Here is a 19,137-nt window from a genome sequence, read left to right as displayed (position 1 = left end):
TTTCTGAAGAAACAATGCTTGTCCATTCGACAACATAGCTGGCTTCTCATTTTCTCAAAAGCATTCTTTTTACTTCCATATGAGAAAGGAGGGAGGGAGGGAGAGATAAAATAGCTTGTCAGTGTTGCTGGAGGAACTTGTCAGTTTGAAGGATAATACAATGTCCAAACTGCAGGAGTTTGTAGCAGGAGTCTTCTAGACATGATATTTGTGTATGGAATAACACTACAATCCTGGGCATGTGAAGGTCGTATCTGTCAAAGCTATGGAGGGTGAGCAGCAACACAGATTCAAAAGATACAGAGCAAAGAAGAGAGAGAAACTGTCAGGGATGAATATTTCACCACAGTAGAGCGAGGTCCAGGAAACTGATTGAGATCGTGGGTAGGATAGGGAGCCTGGGAGAGATGTGTAGGTTGTGCTGAATAATGCAGCGATTTGCCCACATCAAGGGAAGTCTGGGCTGGGCTCTGGCAGCAGCAGGAATGCCACTGTTCAGTTCAGTGCCTCCAGCCCACATTATAATACCAAGCAGAACAGACACAATGTCGCTTAGACCTCCTGACTGGACCATACTAACACACAATCTCACTGACAACAATGTTGAGTTGTTGACATTTCATACATTTACATTTTTCTTAAAAAGGTCAAGGTTAGGATATATACCTAAGGTTCTATCCAGAGCCTGACACAAGCGTTAAATATGATGCTAGCTAGCATTGGAATCAACTTTACCACTAATTCTAACAATCCGGCAACAAGCTTTCACTGTTTATATTGGCACAGAAAGTCTCTGCTATAAAGAAGGGCCAGAAAATCCAAGATCCCACAGCTCAACTAAGGAAAAAGCGTCTTAATTCACAACATTCATTCTCAGGAAGACTGGAAAGTCACCAAGTGTTCTCCTCTTATGTAATCACCCTGTGTTCTGACTGAGGGTACATTCAGAAAGGGCCTGTGTAGATTAATGAATACGAGAGGGAGGTACAACTCAAAGATGTCAATGGTCGTTTTGTCCTAGATTTAGTTCTGGGTGTCTAGATTTGCTTTGTCCACTGATGGTTTTGTCAATTTGAGGTAAATATCAGCATTAGGTGCTGCTCATAAGGCAGTGTGAGTTGTGTTCAAAATAGATCAAGTAAAGATGGCTTTGTCTACAGATCAAGAAAGGTGACTCAAGATGACAAGATTGAGTGACAAACAACGTGAAAGAACAGTGGTAGTGGAATGTCAAGGACGGATTGAAATCTAACGTGAGTGACAACTTCAGAACATTTTACTTTGCAAAACGTCCCTCTTCATATCAATGACCAGAGCAGTACAAATACTTAGATTTTTCTACAGCATTCTTGACACTTGTATCTAATTAATTATTGGACAAATTCAGATAATTCTATTGGACAAATTCAGATATGTTTATCCCTGTTTGGTTCCATTTGCTTACTTTTAAGAAACGTTTTAACAGAATCGACAGAATGAATAAACCCTTGATAACGTGGAAACTCAGTTCACTTTCATAGCAGTCACGTTTTATTCCTTCTCGCAACTATGCACTCTCCTCACCTTTTCCCTTCGCTTGTGGACTTCGAAGCACAACACATTAGCTGTATGTGACCAGGTGAAAAAACCTTTCCAAGACAAACCATATCATAACCACTATACAGAGCCTACATAGTTGTCACCATATTAGCTAAAGTAAAGTCATAGTCAACATAGCTAATAGAACTAACGCGTTAGTAAACCCGCTACAATCATGCAATAGCGTTACAATGTAGAGTCAGTAAGCAGTTTAGCACCTACACCGGGCACTGGTGGAAATACATTTGTAAAACCAAAAGCTTACCTTGACATGGAAGAGTTCCAGTGTTGTGTTGGACAGTTATAGCCAGCTAGCTAACATAGCATCCCTCTGTTTGAGCAGGGTGTTTGAGTAAGCTAAACTAGCTAGCTGCATTTACTAGCTAAGTAAGTGAAACTTGGAAAAAAAAAAAGACAAAATCTCTCTATTTCCCTCTTGCTTCTCCTTCATTTTGGAAGAAATGAATTTGTTCAAAACTGTTTGACTATTGTCTTTCTTTCTCTTTCACTCTACTCACCACATTTTATGCACTGCAGTGCTAGCTAGCTGTAGCTTATGCTTTACGTTCTACATTCATTCTCTGATCCTTTGATTGGGTGGGCATGTCAGTTCATGCTGCAAGAGCTCTGATAGGTTGGAGGACGTCCTCCGGAAGTTCCCCAACCTATCATAATTACTGTGTAAGTCTATGGAAGGGGGTGAGAACCATGAGATTGCAACTATTAAGAGGTCCAAAAAGCCTCTTACCGAAAGTGATTCAAAGCTAAATGTGGTTTTAAAGAATTTAAGCCACTTGTTTTCGAGAAGATTCAGTCAACACTATTAATTCTATCCATTATGAATATCCTTTAACGGATGGTGATACCATAGCAAATTATGCAGATGTTGCCTAGTAACCAACCAGCAAAATTCAAATCCAGTCTTCAGTACAAAACGCAGGTATTCGTTTGGTAGGCTCAAAAAACCTCCCAGAGCCACTCACACCCTCACAAGCACTCACACAATGGGTGTGCCTTGGCACAGCCGTTTCTCGACGGTCTGGAGTAGACAGCTGTACCCCTTGAACAGAGGTAGCAGTGACCCCCCAGAAAAGAGCCCAGCTCAGCACAGAGAGAGAAACCATCCGTACACTCTCAGCAGGACCCTGTCATACAGCCCAAACACAAAGTGCTGGAAACACCCTACTGTCACAGCCAGCCAGAGTACACATGCTGATGAGCTCCATGCCCGCCCACCCACCCACACCCAAAGCCAGTCCACCAGTGGCCCTTCTCCAGTACACAGGGATTGACTCCTCAGTGGGAACCCTAGCATATTCAGCCTAGTGACCAGCATTGACAGTCAGTCAGCATTCCTGTTCTCTCAGCCACACTCTAGTGTTTGGGGAACAGATGTGTATTTGCATTTATTAGGGAACCCCATGTGTTAGGGGTCCAAACACATTAAAGCACTTCCATCACATATCCACGAGTTCCCCGTGTCCTATGATGCCTTTTGCGAATTATGGGCATTATTTCCGGTTCGAAGTAAATAAAAGGTTTCTTCATTCATTCATAAAGAGCTTACCAAACTAAAAATGTGGGAACACAACCTGACGGAGATCAAAAAGGGTAATATCAGCCGACCTTTACCCTCCGTAATTGATGGTTGGGAAGATGACGTGAAGAAGTGTATCAAGTACGGTAGCATATTTACTTCCTTTGTTGAATCTGTAGCTTGTGATGGTAAGGCGATGAGCAACTTAAAAAGTTTGGAGGCGTACCAATACCTACACAGTAACAAAGTCGGTCGGGTGTTATTGAAGGATGTTGGAGACGACCTTGTCTACCTAAAAGCAGACAGAGCCGAGTCAAAGCCTGCACGCATCTCATCACAAGGCATGGGTACTCGCATCAACGACTGGTGTCATACAGACAGTGGGTTGCTCATGTATTGCAGTGCCAGGATGCTCTTGTAGTCATGCTGCAGCAATTTTGTGGAAGGTCAGTAAAGTAATGACCAAAAATGACATGAAAGTGCAGGACAACGGGTACTCCAGGAGAGGTTTGGGAAACACTGGGTTAGATAATAACTAAAAATATTTTCTTCAATGTAGGTTGAGAGTGCAGTCAGGCAAGGCAAAACAGGAATGACATGCACTGACGTGCAAAGGAAGTGGAACTCGGGTGTGAGGAAAAATGTAGGGCTGAGGAAGGCAAAACATTCATTTTAAACACCACAGACCCCACCACACATATCCAGACCCATCAACGTTGTCACAGGACGATTCCACAACCTCCCGACTTTTAAGGAACCATGCAGAGCTCACAAGCCACATCAACTCCTCGGTAATGGCCCCACTATTTCGGCTCCAGACAATTGGTCTTCTTCAGCTAAGTTACAGAGCAGATGTAGACATCAGCAGCAAGGCAGGCCAAGCCAACATGATTCAGCCCACACGAACACACTGAACACAGCTCAACACTAACCTGTCGGAAGTGCACAATGTTTTATGAGGCCTACATCAAATGATCCCCCGTACAAGCAGCTACATTAATGGAAGAAACCAAGATCCAAAGTGCTTCACAGCTACTGCATGATGCTAGGAAGCTGCGTCTGACAGCCAGCACAGCGAAATGAGTCTCCAAACGAAACACCACAGATCCACAAAAAAATTGTAAATGAGCATTTGTACCCAACCTTCACTGGCAACCGTCATCATGAAGTGCTTTGAGAGACTAGTCAAGGATCATATCACCTCCACCCTACCTGACACCCTAGACCCACTCCAATTTGCTTACCGCCCTAATAGGTCCACAGATGACGCAATCGCAACCACACTGCACACCGCCCTAACCCATCTGGACAAGAGGAATACCTATGTAAGAATGCTGTTCATCAATCACAGCTCAGCATTTAACACCATAGTACCCTCCAAACTCGTCATTAAGCTCGAGACCCTGGGTCTCGACCCCGCCCTGTGTAACAGTGTCCCTGACTTTGACGGGCCGCCCCCAGGCGGTGAGGGTAGGAAACAACATCTCCACCCCGCTGATCCTCAACACTGGGGCCCCACAAGGGTGTGTTCTCAGACCTCTCCTGTACTCCCTGTTCACCCATGACTGCGTGGCCATGCACACCTCCAACTCAATCATCAAGTTTGCAGACGACACTACAGTGGTAGGCTTGATTACCAACAACGAGACAGCCTACAGGGAGGAGGCGAGGGCCCTCGGAGTGTGGTGTCAAGAAAATAACCTCACACCCAACGTTAACAAAACAAAGGAGATGATCGTGGACTTCAAGAAACAGCAGAGGGAGCACCCCCCTATCCACATCGACAGTAGTGGAGAAGGTGGAAAGTTTCAAGTTCCTCGGCGTACACATCACGGACAAACTGAAATGGTCCACCCACACAGACAGTGTGGTGAAGAAGGCGCAACAGTGCCTCTTCTCCCTGAAGAAATGTGGCTTGTCACCAAAAACACTCAAACTTTTACAGATGCACAATCGAGAGCATCCTGTCGGGCTGTATCACCGCCTGGTACGGCAACTGCTCCGCCCACAACCATAAGGCTCTCCAGAGGGTAGTGAGGTCTACACAACGCATCACCGGGGGCAAACTACCTGCCCTCCAGGACACCTACACCACCCGATGTCACAGGAAGGCCAAAAAGATCATCAAGGACAACAACCACCCGAGCCACTGCCTGTTCACCCCGCTATCATCCAGAAGGCGAGGTCAGTACAGGTGCATCAAAGCTGGGACCGAGAGACTGAAAAACAGCTTCTATCTCAAGGCCATCAGACTGTTAAACAGCCATCACTAACATTGAGTGGCTGCTGCCAACATACAGACTCAGTCTCTAGCCACTTTAATAATTAATAATTGGATGTAATAAATGTATCACTAGTCACTTAAACAATGCCACTTTATATAATGTTTACATACCCTACATTACTCATCTCATATGTATATACTGTACTCTATACCATCTACTGCATCTTGCCTATGCTGTTCGGCCATCGCTCATCCACATATTTATATGTACATATTCTTAATCATTCCTTTACACTTGTGTGTATAAGGTAGTTGTTGTGTAATTGTTAGATGACTTGTTAGATATTAATGCACGGTCAGAACTAGAAGCACAAGCATTTCGCTACACTCGCATTAACATCTGCTAACCATGTGTATGCGACCAATAAAATTGGATTTGATTTGAATACAGCAACAAAGCATGGCAAAGAAAATGAAGTCAATGTCATCCCACTCCTGGAGAGCAGAGGGCATGTTGTGGAGAACAGAGGCCTGATGGTGCACCCTGACCATCCTTGGTTGGGAGCCAGCCCAGATGGGATCCTTGATGCAACACAGCTCCTTGAGATCAAGTGCCCCTTCAAGAGTTCCACATCTGACAGAATTTCTGAGTCAGCCAAATGGTGACATCAAAAGCTTGGATGATGGACAGTACCTAATTCACCCCAATGGAAAAGATGGATACTACCTTCAGATGGGTAAAAATGTATTCAAGAAAATAGATTATTATTACAAGTATTGAACATTGTATTGTAAACTCATACTAATCCGAATTTTGTGGCAATGTGCTTTCTTATTCCTTCTTTCAGACACAAGTGACTATGATATACCTGGGCCTACAGAGCTGCAAGCTGGTCGTCTGGACACCAAGCGAGCACATAGAAGTGGACATTCCATTTGATAAAGACTACACAGATGCACATGTGCCTACAGAGCTGCAAGCTGGTTGTCTGGACACCAAGCGAGCACATAGAAGTGGACATTCCATTTGATAAAGACACAGATGCACATGTGCAACAGCTGCAGAAGTTCTACTTTTTACACATGCTACCTAGGTTGGCTGATGATTTGGCTGACAAGGAGATACATCTCTGCCCAAAGTACCTGGTCTCTTTAAGTAAATGTGGGTGAGCAGAAGATTGAATATGTGGAGCAAACACAATTCAATTAGTTTTAGCATGCACTTACTTCATGAAGTACTGTTTTAATAAATATATATTAAATACATAAGATACTAATATATTAGATAATCAATTCATTAAGAGATATACCTACAAACACAGTGTAATGATCTCTCACCAGTTTATTTTTCATAGGACAGAAGCAGTTAAAATAGGCATGTTGGTACAGGCAGTTGTGCGAGCTGACAAAACAATGACAAAACAATGATTTAAAACAAATGCAGCTAACAGTTGGAATATAAAATAATGTTACAAATGCTGACAATGTTTTGCAGTTCATTAATAGGAATAAAGTGATGCACATTTTTGGAATAAATAAACGATCGGTGCATGTTGTTAGTTAGGTTGATTGTCTTAGACATTGCGTCTATAAGCTCTCCTCTGAGATTTACAAGAGATTTACAAGAGCTACAAGAGTTGTCAATTTTAGGCACCAAACTAATAGGCACAGTTTGTGAGAGAATCTTGTACACCTTAAGACGCCTTATTGCTCGGTCCACATGGATACGGACATTAGCAATGCGTCGTGTGCGAGTGACCTGCTCATTTGTCAACTGGCATTGCTTGCGTGTAAATGCTGGTAAGACCAAGCGTACATTCCATTCCTCTAGCAAGTCCCTAATTGTGAAGCCACGGCCCCCCATCACCTCATCTCCAGCACGCAAATGGTGGAGAAACCCTGAGTTCTGTGTTATGAACCTATCGCTACATTTCCCACCATGAGCCTCTGTAATGAACACAACCATTCCTGATGGACCAGTTGCTACTAGATATTTTACAGTATTACTGGCATAGCAGTGACTTTAAGATTCAGTTCTTGAGTCCAGATATTTAGCCTTCTGCAAAACACTTTCTGTACAATCAATATCAAGTTGTGTTTGAAAAATTCTTCTGAAAAGCTTGTGGCATAGTAGCCTTTATCATCTCACGAGGCAGCCATGGAATTAGATCCTTGGTGTGCACAGCAATGGCATCTATCCAGAATTTCAATGTTTTACTGACCTGACCGGGTGACTTTTTGAAGAGTCTTGCTAAATCAGCTATAACAAAGTTCTGTCCAAGTTTCATTAGTGTCAACAGAATTTGGTCTACAACCGGCATTGTTGATGATGTGGGGGCAAAAACCTTGGAAGCAAGACACACGAGTGTTGAATTAAAGTATTGGAATCGCTGTTTACAGCAGACAGTCTGCATCATCTGTCAATGTAACATCTGTAGTGGAATCCCTGTGTACAGCAGACAGTCTGCATCATCTTTCAATGTAACATCTGTAGTGGAATCCCTGTGTACAGCAGACAGTCTGCATCATCTTTCAATGTAACATCTGTAGTGGAATCCCTGTGTACAGCAGACTGTCTGCATCATCTTTCAATGTAACATCTGCAACAGACAGTGATGATAGGCCCTTTGGAGTAGTTGTGGTCCTCCATTGCTGGGTCTGACCACTGTGTTTGTGCATCATGGAAGGTCTTTGAAATAGGACCTGGCTCCTCAGAAACCTCCACCACACCAGGCTCATCTGCAGGTGATGATTAGTTGAATTTGAATATAGATGATTAGTTCATGAGATTATTTGATAAGGATCTGGAAAAGCAAATACACTAATTAGGGATACTTTTAAAAACATTTTAAACTCCCTGTGCCTTATAGCGTTTATCAGAGTATTCTCTACTGCAAATAAGCACTCTAAACCCAGTGGGATACATAGACTAGGTTTAATATTTTCAAAATAAATATTCTGTATCTATTAGCTAGAACAGGGAATGAAATTAACACCTACCAAATACAGGGTAAATGTTGGCTGTGGCAGGTAAACATTTCAGGTCACGTGCCACCATGGCAGATAATATTATTATAAATGAATAGAAGAATAACCTAAGAGGTTATTAAGGTTCCACAATATGTACCATATTGTGGCGGATTTTAAAAAAAAGTGGCTGGTAGAAATTGAAGAGATTCATTTCAGACCCTGACTAGAAGCTATCGTAGTCAGATTCTAGTAACAAAAACTGAAGACAAACACGCAATATCAACTAGTCGACATACCTGTTCTTGTGACATGTCTGTCAACCCTCCTGCTGAGGCGGCGTCTCTTCTCTGGTGGCCTCTCATAACCCAGAAAGAGCGTTGGGTGTGGGTTATCCTGCGTTGGCGTCTTATCAACAAAGTGAAACGAGCAAACATACCATTTTTGGGAGCTTTTTTTAAGTTTAAGTTTGAGCCAATTTCCTTACGCTTCGTCGTCATTTGGGAGGCGATGGAAACTGTATCATCTCTGACAAGAACATTCTGATTTAGTTTTAGGTTTATGGTCGAAGCCCTCCAATTTAAGCCAATCATTAAGTTTTGTCTGGTTGTATGTACAACCACGAACAGGACATGTTGTCCCCGGCTCCGTAACATTTAAACATCTAGCAAGTGAATATCTGATTATTGCTGATCCCAGTTGGCTAGCTTCTAAAACCAAAAACACCGCCGAGCCAAACGCAGTACTTCGCTACTTCCTGCCGCAAGTGCCACCCATAATCATTTCCCCAGTAACCTCCCCAGGGAACTTGTGGATAAAACAAAATATAAAAAACAGTACAACATTATTACACCACTACTTATCTACAATACAGAATGCATAATGCCACCATTACAATGATAGTGTGTAGAGTGTGTGTGTGTCTGTACCTGTGTGTGTGTGTCTCTTCCCAGTCCCCGCTGTTCTATAAGCTGTATTTCTATCTGTTTTCTGAATCTGATTCTACTGCTTGCATCAGTTACTTGATGTGGAATAGACTTCCATGTAGTCATGGCTCTATGTAGTACTGTGCGCCTCCCATTGTCTGTTATGGATTTGGGGACTGTGAAGAGACCTCTGGTGGCATGTCTTGTGGGGTATGCATGGGTGTCCGAGCTGTGCTAGTAGTTTAAATAGACAGCTCATTCTAAAACTAACTGCAGATCTTTATGTGTTGCAGTCATTTCACTCACCCCCCCAGTAGCTGACGTGTCGCCCGCCCCCGTAGCTGACGTGTCGCCCGCCCCCGTAGCTGACGTGTCGCCCGCGCCCGTAGCTGACGTGTCGCCCGCGCCCGCAGTAGCTGTCGTGTCGCCCGCGCCCCGCAGTAGCTGACGTGTCGCCCGCGCCCCGCAGTAGCTGACGTGTCGCCCGCGCCCCGCAGTAGCTGACGTGTCGCCCGCGCCCCGCAGTAGCTGACGTGTCGCCCGCGCCCCGCAGTAGCTGACGTGTCGCCCGCGCCCCGCAGTAGCTGACGTGTCGCCCGCGCCCGCAGTAGCTGACGTGTCGCCCGCGCCCGCAGTAGCTGACGTGTCGCCCGCGCCCCGCAGTAGCTGACGTGTCGCCCGCGCCCCGCAGTAGCTGACGTGTCGCCCGCGCCCCGCAGTAGCTGACGTGAGTCATCCGCATACATAGACACACAGGCAAAGTTTCTTACAATCACTCTATTTAATGTATCTTTGTTTCATAGTACAGTTTGTCCTTTTTATTCAGTTTAGTCGCATGACTCAATTTGCAGTACGTTTGCCAATCGGTTGTGCAGCCAGACTTATTGGCCATTCCTTTTGTCTCATCCCTCTCAACCATACAATTTGTCATCAATCCATGTGGATTTAACAGTTATCACAGTCATGTTCTTAATGGGTGCATGCTTATTAGTAACTGTGCTCCTCATTACACACCACAGACCAGGAAATATTCTTTACATCATCAACATAGGCATCACTACAAAACTTATTCTATGACCTCATATACAATATATTAGGCCCAGCCTTTGGAACTTTTGTTTTCCTAGATATGGCTACATTCGGAAAGTATTCAGACCCGTTGAACTTTGACCTTTTCCACATTTTGTTAGGTTCAGCCTTATTCTAAAATTGGATAAATATTTTTTCCCCCCTCAAATGGACAGATTGACATTTTTGCAAATGTATTCTAAATTAAAAAAAACAGAAATGCCGTATTTACATAAATATTCAGACCCTTTCCTACGAGACTCAAAATTGAGCTCAGGTGCATCCTGTTTCCATTGATCATCCTTGAGATGTTTCTACAACTTGATTGCAGTCCACGTGTGCTAAATTAAATTGATTACCTTTCCAAATCCTGTCCACACACCTGTCTATATAAGGTCCCACAGTTGACAGTGCATGTCAGAGCAAAAACCAAGCCATGAGGTCAAAGGAATTGTCCGAAGAGCTCCGACCAGGATTGTGTCTAGGCACAGATCTGGGGAAGGGTACCAAAAAATGTCTGCAGCATTGAAGGTCCCAAAGAACACAGTGGCCGCCATCATTCTTAAAAGGAAAAAGTTTGGAACCACCAAGACTCTTCCTAGAGCTGGCCGTCCCGCCAAACTGAGCAATAGGGGGAGAAGGGCCTTGGTCAGGGAGGTGACCAAGAACCCGATGGTCACTGACAAAGCTCCAGAGTTCCTCTGTGGAGATGGGAGAACCTTCCAAAAGGACAACCATCTCTACAACACTCCATCAATCAGGCCTTTATGGTAGAGTGGCTAGATGGAAGCCACTCCTCAGTAAAAGCCACATGACAGCCCGCTTGGAGTCTGCCAAAAGGCACCTAAAGTCTCTCAGACCACGAGAAACAAGATTCTCTGGTCTGATGAAACCAAGATTGAACTCTTTGGCCTGAATGCCAAGTGTCATGTCTGGAAGAAACCTGGCACCATCCCTACGGTGAAGCATGGTGGTGGCAGCATCATGCTGTGGGGATGTTTTTCAACGGCAGGGACAGGGAGACTAGTCAGGATCGAGGCAAAGATGAACGGAGCAAAGTATAGAGAGCCTTGATGAAAGACTGAGGCGAAGGTTTGCCTTCCAACATGACAACGACCCTTAACACACAACAAAGACAACGCCAGGAGTGGCTTCGGAACAAGTCTCTGAATGTCCTTGAGTGGCCCAGCCAAAGCCCGGACTTGAACCTGAACGAACATCTCTGGAGAGACCTGAAAATAGCAGTGCAGCGACGCTCCCCATCCAACCTGACAGAGCTTGAAACGATCTGCAGAGAAGAATTGGAGAAACTCCCCAAATACAGGCGTGCCAAGCTTGTAGTATCATACCCAAGAAGACTCGAGGCTGTAATCTCTGCCAAAGGTGCTTCAACAAAGTACTGAGTAAAGGGTCTGAATTCTTATGTAAATGTGATAGTTTTTTTATTTTTTTTTATACATTATTTTAGAATAAGGCTGTAATGTAACAAAATGTGTAAAAAGTTAAGGAGTCTGAATACTTTCCGAATGCACCAGCTTTTTGACTTTCTAAAATGATCGTCACAGGTGGCTCTGAACCCTGACCTTTCATTAGATGGACCTTTCGGTCACCCAGACCCTGACAGCTTTAACCAAAGATAGCATTAACCGCTAACCCTTGTCAACCTCCAGACCATAGAGAGAGGTATGATGTTTTAACTGTAAATGAGCATAAACCTCTCACTCACCCAGACCTGAGGTGTAGATGGCCTTGACTGACTTCTTCATCTTGTACAGCACACTGCGGTCCACATCCAGCGCCTGGAGGGAGGAAAGGAGACAGAAAGAGGGAAGAGAGAAAGGGGGAGGAAGGAAGTCCAGTTCTTGTCAGTTCAAAATCACAATTGAATCCATATGGCACAGAAACTGTAGCATTGATTTTGCCGTGCTTGAATTACTTCCAAGGGTAATATTGGATGGCAGTAATGTTGTGAGCTCTGAGGTACTTTTGTTTCCTGATTTAGTGATTAAAGGATGGAGGGTTTCTCTTATCTCTGGCATTGATAGCGGTCCTCTTGCCAAAAGCCAATGTGGACACAGGGAAAGGGGATACCTACTCAGTTGCACAACTGAATGGATTCAACCGAAATGTGTCTTCCCCATTTAACCCAACCCCTCTGAATCTGAGCGCCCGGGGAGAAGATGTTGTTAGTGGTTAACTGCCTTGCTCAAGGGCAGATTTTTCCACCTTGCCGGCTCAGGGATCCGAACCAGCAACCTTTCGGCTCTTAACTGCTATGCTACCTGCCGCCCCACAGGTGTGTGTGTGTGGGTAGCAGGTGTGTTTGACTTTTGGTAGCAGGTGTGTGTGACTTGCATCTGTGTGTGTGAGAGAGTGTGAGACGAGGCACGGCACAGCCTCCTGTCTGTCTGCAGGTGATTCATTATTCAAGACAATACTATAAATAGATCCAACTGATCTCCAGTCTGGTGGAAGAGGGGAGAGAGAAGGAAGGAGAGAGGAGTGCAGGAGGAATCCATACAGACCACAGGAGGCCTGTTCAAATCGGGGACCAGTTCAGCTATGGAGGTAGGTCAGGCTGATGCTATCTCACACCAATGAGAAGCCTATTCTATCATTTTTATTTATTTTATTTCACCTTTATTTAACCAGGTAGGCTAGTTGAGAACAAGTTCCCATTTAAAACTGCGACCTGGCCAAGATAAAGCAAAGCAGTGCGACACAAACAACAGAGTTACACATGGAATAAACAAACATACAGTCAATAACACAATATAAAAAAAGTCTATATACAGTGAGTGCAGATGAGGTAAGATAAGGGAGGTAAGGCAAGAAATAGGCCATAGTGGTGAAATAATTACAATTTAGCAATTAAACACTGGAGTGATAGATGTGCAGAAGATGAATGTGCAAGTAGAGATACTAGATACTATAAGATGTACTGTAGATCAAACACATTAGTGCTGAGCGATTAACCAAAATGTTGGTCATTTTTATTTTTTTAAACTACCAATTCATCAATGTAGGTTCAACTACTTCAATTCCATTTCGGTTTTTTTCTTCTTCTGTGAGCTCAATGCACAGAGTCTCTAGAGATCAAACAATTCAGGCATGATCTGATTTGTAGCAGGGAGTTGTAGTTTCCAACAGGCCAATGTTCTACACAGTTTACTGCAGAAAACGTGATAATTAACTACAATGACCATAATCCATTGTGTAGCTACTGTACATGCCCAGTCTGTTTCTTTCACGCCTGCTATTATTTCATTAATGAAATAATAAAGTAATCAAATGTAATATACACAACATCTGCAATATTTTATTATAGTAAAGTACTGTGAGTAAGTGATGGTTAATAAGTGACAAGCAGTCATGGACAGTCACTTCCATCATGGGACTTATATTAATTGTTTTATTCTGTGTTATAGCATTCAACCCCCATAATGCATAGTGCATTTCATGTTGAAAAAAATTCAATCGAAACCGAAATCATGATCTTTTTTTTTTTATAAATCGAACTGAAACCTAACAGACCTCAAAAAAGCACTAATCGCTCAGCACTACAAAGCATGCACAGAAATCAACTCACAAAGCTAACACACAAGCTAATTGCCTCACACACACTAATGCACTTACATTACACATACATGCTGTCTGACTCCAGCTGAGACAATGCACCACTGTACTAAGAAACCGACCGATGATTAGAGGGTCACCGGGGGATTGGTTTGTGCTTCACTAAGTAGGTCCACCCGGCGCCACTCTGCCCTTGTTCCCAATCTCACGGCATTCAACAGATCATCATCTTTGCCTCAGTCTGAATCTACTAAAACTGCAAAATAACCCAGGCAAAGAAGCTACGTTCAGTTTCCACAGATTAACATAAACAGTATTCCCCACGCTACACTGCTAGCCATGAGAGAGAACAACTAAGCCTGAATCAGTGTTATGTTAGAAAAGGCTCTGTGATGTTTTATATCCAGAATGTCATTCAGTATCTCCCAGTACTCGGGCCTTAGAAGTGCTCTGTGCTCCGTTTTTGCTGGTTTTGTATTTCATGGAGTGGGCAAAAGCTGACGATGTGTTTATTCACATTTATCAGCGGTGGCCTCTTACTGACACAAGAAAGGCAACCTACAGCTCCAGTCAAAAGTTTGGACACACCTACTCATTCAAGTTTTTTATCTTTTTTTCCTTCTACATTGTAGAATAATAGTGAAGACATCAAAACTATGTAATAACACATATTGAATCATGTAGCAACCAAAAAAGTATTAAAACAATTCAAAATATTTTATAATTGAGATTCTTTGAAGTAGCCACCCTTTGCCTTGATGACAGCTTTGCACACTCTTGGCATTCTCTCAACCAGCTTCATGAGGAATGCTTTTCCAACAGTCTTCAAGGAGTTCTCACATATGGTGAGCACTTGTTGGCTGCTTTTCCTTCACTCTGCGGTCCAACTCATCCCAAACCATCTCAATTGGGTTGAGGTTGGGTGATTGTGGAGGCCAGGTCATCTGATGCAGCACGCCATCACTCTCCTTCTTGGTCAAATAGCCCTTACACAGGCCGGAGGTGTGTTTTGGGTCATTGTCCTGTTGAAAAACAAATCCTATTCCCACTAAGCGCAAACCAGATGGGGTGGCGTATCGCTGCAGAATGCTGTGGAAGCCATACTGGTTAAGTGTGCCTTGAATTCTAAATAAATCACTGACAGTGTCACCAGCAAAGCACCCCCACACCTCCATGCTTCACGGTGGGAACCACATTTGCAGAAATCATCCGTTCACCTACTCTGTGTCTCACAAAGACATGGCGGTTGGAACCGAAAATCTCACATTTGGACTCATCAGACCAAAGGACAGATTTCCACCGGTCTAATGTCCATTGTTCATGTTTCTTGTCCCAAGCAAGAGAGCTGCGTCTTACCTAAACTTGACCTCTGAGATCTGGCCAATGGGAGGCAGTGCAGCGGCATTGCCCCGAGTTACGACACCACTGGGCCTACTGTGTGAGACCTTATTGACTTCCAAATCCACATCCCACTTCTGGACGTTTCCCTACAATAACCCTCTCTGTCAGAAGAGAAGGAAAAATAACTCTCCCATAAGTGCTCAAACAGTCATTTTGATCGTGGCTTTTAAGTCACGTTTTCTCCAGAAGAGAGAAAAACAGTTAACACAAAATCTAAAAACTTCATGATACTAGCTGAACACAATTACTGATCATGAGACGCTAACAAGATCTCCACCTGAGTATTCCCATTTAATCCTAGCTCCCTGTCCACCACTAGCTGAGTCACACAACACAGGCCTCCTAAGATTCTCCCAAGACAGCCTACAAGCATTTACCACACAACATTTACTGCAAGTGCTGCCGCTGCTGACTGTGTCAGTCAGGGGCAAGCAATCCTTTGCAGCAATTGAAGTTGTCAATTGAAGTTGTCAAACAAACAACCAAAGGCCATCGATATAGATGGAGTTATCCTAACCACAGCTTTGTTTGAACAATTTGGTCCCAAGAGTTTCCCATTGATCATTCTACTGTAAAAAAATGAGTCATTAGCCAGTCTAGTGTAAAATATGACTCGCATAAAACACAATACTATTAGCTCCACAGAGACCATCTGGATTCATAGACCAAAACAAAGTCCAGAACCCACACATAATGAAACTCTGGTTTTCAACCACACTGGAGGCATTGTTCAAAGCAAGTTATGAAACAAAATACAGGCCACAATATAGGTGAATCCCCTTTAAAAGTGGAACCTGAGATGCATAGTTGTGAAATGTTTTTCTCCATCCAATATCACCTTAAGCTCAAACACTCTCCTTCTAGCCCTGGTCTGGATATCTGCTTATGTAAATAGATATTTCATTTAGACTCATGAGGGTGCAGGGTTTCCCAAACTTGGTCCTCGGGACCCCAAGTGGTGCACGTTTTGGTTTTTGACCTAGCACTACACAGCTGATTAAAATAATCAACTAATCATCAAGCTTTCATCATTTGAATCAGCTGTGTAGTGTTAGAGCAAAAAGCCAAAATGTGCACCCCTTGGGGTCCAGAGGACCAAGTTTGGGAAACGTTGGTATAGTGATAATGCCCTAAACCAGGGCTCTCCAACCCTGTTCCTGGACAGCTACCGTCCTGCAGGTTCAGTCCAACCCCAGTCTAGGTACGCTAGATTAGGGTTGGAACGAAAACCTACAGGACGGTTGCTCTCCAGGACCAGGGTTGAAGAACCCTGACCTAAACGCATTTCTGCTGACATCATCCCTCCCTAAGTATGCAGCAACTGTGGGACTTGTAATATCCAGAATGGATCTCCATTGATTTCTAGTTTCCTCTCTCCTTGAGGATGATACCACCAAGCAGTGACAGAGTTATTAAACCAGGACAGAGATATAAATCTATTTGTAGCTCTATGTTACTCAGATCCAGAGTTTTATTACCTATGTCAATTATGCAGTCTGAACACACCGAGCTTCCGCAGCAGTCAGTCAGTGGAGTCTTAGCTTTGCCCTGTAGCTGCAATATCAAAGTGTTGTTTGATTGAAGCCATAGACATGGCTGGCAGAGGTAGGCGATCAACACAGCAGGGGAGGCCCCACAGAAGAGAGAAATTATACAAGCCCCTAAAACAACTTGCGAGGTCTGGCAGCCGTGGTAGAAATGTGCCGACTAAGTCACTGTGGTGTGATGGGTTCAGATTCAGCAGACTACTAAGAGTAGCTGTCCTCTCTGGCAAGATGGTTGCCGGCTTTCTGGATAGGCACAAACCAAACGGACGGCTGATTTAGAACATTGGAGAGCATGCCGCTTCTGGCTTTCGCCATGTGTTTTCACTGAAGGCAGCCAAGTCAACAATATGTTAAAGATAAAGCTCTCACACCTACAGGGATGTACTGTAAAACACTAAGAAGATCATACCTACCTAGTTCATCCACAGAGCTAGGAGGCAAGTGTGATATTGATACACCGTTTGTGTTTTAAACTGCACATCAGAACCCTGTTTGAAACTCACCGAAAGCTTTTACGAAAAGCATGATCAAGACATCTTTGTCGTTTACTTAGCCTAGCAGGTGCTGGAGGATTAGCCAGTTTGCTAGGATCTTGATAATTGCTCACAACACATCTGACACATTTTGTAACACATCAAGTTTGTAGAATCGTTTGAAGCTGGAGCGTCAAAGATGGTCTGTTGACAACCACATAAAATCAATGCTAAATCGGTCATGAACAACATGTAGCATACTTGCTAAATTACCCCATCTTCACATCAATCTCACTGGCCAATTTATTTATTTAACTAGGCAAGTCAGTTAAGAACAAATTCTTATTTACAATGACGGCCTAACCCGGCCAAAGCTCCAGTATGCGCATTTATATCGACAGCAGTGCTTTGATCAATCCGAGGTCCATTGGAAATGCCTTCACATTCACAAAACGCACATAGCCCATCAAGCAGCATCACACCTCAGCAGACACTTTCAATCTGGAGAGAGTGCTCTGTCAGGAAATTGGGTGTGTGCACAGGGACAGACGGAGACATAATCCAAGTGCCGCTGAACACAACACAGCCCTCAATCACTCTCACACATTTACTCTTTCCTCACACATTCACTCTTTCCTCACTGAGGCATTCTTTCCTCACTGAGGCATTCTTTCCTCACTGAGGCATTCTTTCCTCACTGAGGCATTCTTTCCTCACTGAGGCATTGAGGCATTCTTTCCTCACTGAGGCATTCTTTCCTCACTGAGGCATTCTTTCCTCACTGAGGCATTCTTTCCTCACTGAGGCATTCTTTCCTCACTGAGGCATTCTTTCCTCACTGAGGCATTCATCATTCCAACCAATGACGAATCAGAGTTCACCAAGAAAGAGTCTACTCTTTTGTATGTTCTGCTGTTTGAAGCAGCAGTTTCTAAAATTAGAGGCTTTTAACCCAATGAGCAAAGAACAAGAAGGGATTTCCACCACTGTACTGCAGCATGATAGGACACTGCTGGGCCTTCGAATCTGTTCCAAGATAACACATTCACGCAAACTCAGAATGTTTCACAGAGGATAAACAAAGTATTTCTTGGGAATTTGAATTCCCTTGCTGGTTCTGACGATGCCCTTGCTTCAGTTGAGAAGATCGAATGAAATAATGAGTCTTAATGCATGACATCAGGCTCCATCTGGCTCTCTCCTATCTGAGCACGCAGGGTCGTGACCGAACGATTGAGTCACATTATACTTCCCAGGACACAGAGAGGGCTAAGGTTTCAAAGCTCCTTGTCAATTTTGATAGATTCCCTCTAAATTTAAAATGCATTATCATCAGGAAACAGCCGGCCCGGAGTCAGATGACAAATAGGGCAGGCTACAGCATCTAGATGTTGCCATGTAACTTCACAGAGAAGTATTTTGAGTTGCGCAGAAATATATCTATTTTTATTTTTTTTAAAGGGATGGCAATAACAGATTTCTGAATTAATTCACCAGTTATTAGCATAACCAGCAATATGAGCGATCGTAAAAATGTTTTGCCAATGGACAAAATTGGGTTCTTACTAGTGGATTTATTACCATGCGATTACACTAACACTTCTTGAATACCTAGAAAATCCTTGTACGATCTAATTGGCTATAAAAGAATACGGAAACGACGAGCACAGATCTTATTTTAAGGCTTTACAAGTAAATCCATGACCATATTGGAATCATATTTCCTCCAAACCACACTAACAACCTCTCTGGCTCTGCTACCATCCCACTTCCCCCTGGCTGTCAGTATCACCGCCATGACTGGAGAAAAACACCAATTCCTGCCAGACAGCCATTAACC

The 19,137-nt window shown here is 43.6% G+C and overlaps 1 protein-coding gene across 8 annotated transcripts in view; it reads right to left on the bottom strand.

Annotated features, from left to right (window-relative positions):
- The window catches only part of LOC106566627 (arf-GAP with SH3 domain, ANK repeat and PH domain-containing protein 2), a 116,730-nt gene that overhangs the window by 74,807 nt on the left and 22,786 nt on the right, over nt 1–19,137 (bottom strand). For all 8 annotated transcript variants that reach the window (XM_014134877.2, XM_014134949.2, XM_014135269.2 and 5 more), the window contains exon 2: nt 12,027–12,099. In XM_014134877.2, the coding sequence (XP_013990352.1) occupies nt 12,027–12,099 (73 nt within the window). The remainder of the gene's footprint in view (nt 1–12,026; nt 12,100–19,137) is intronic.

The sequence above is a fragment of the Salmo salar genome, chromosome ssa01 (assembly GCF_905237065.1).
Source record: "Salmo salar chromosome ssa01, Ssal_v3.1, whole genome shotgun sequence".
NCBI lineage: Eukaryota > Metazoa > Chordata > Actinopteri > Salmoniformes > Salmonidae > Salmo > Salmo salar.
Note: the sequence above shows the minus strand (reverse complement) of the source record. Positions and strands in the feature narration are given on the sequence as shown.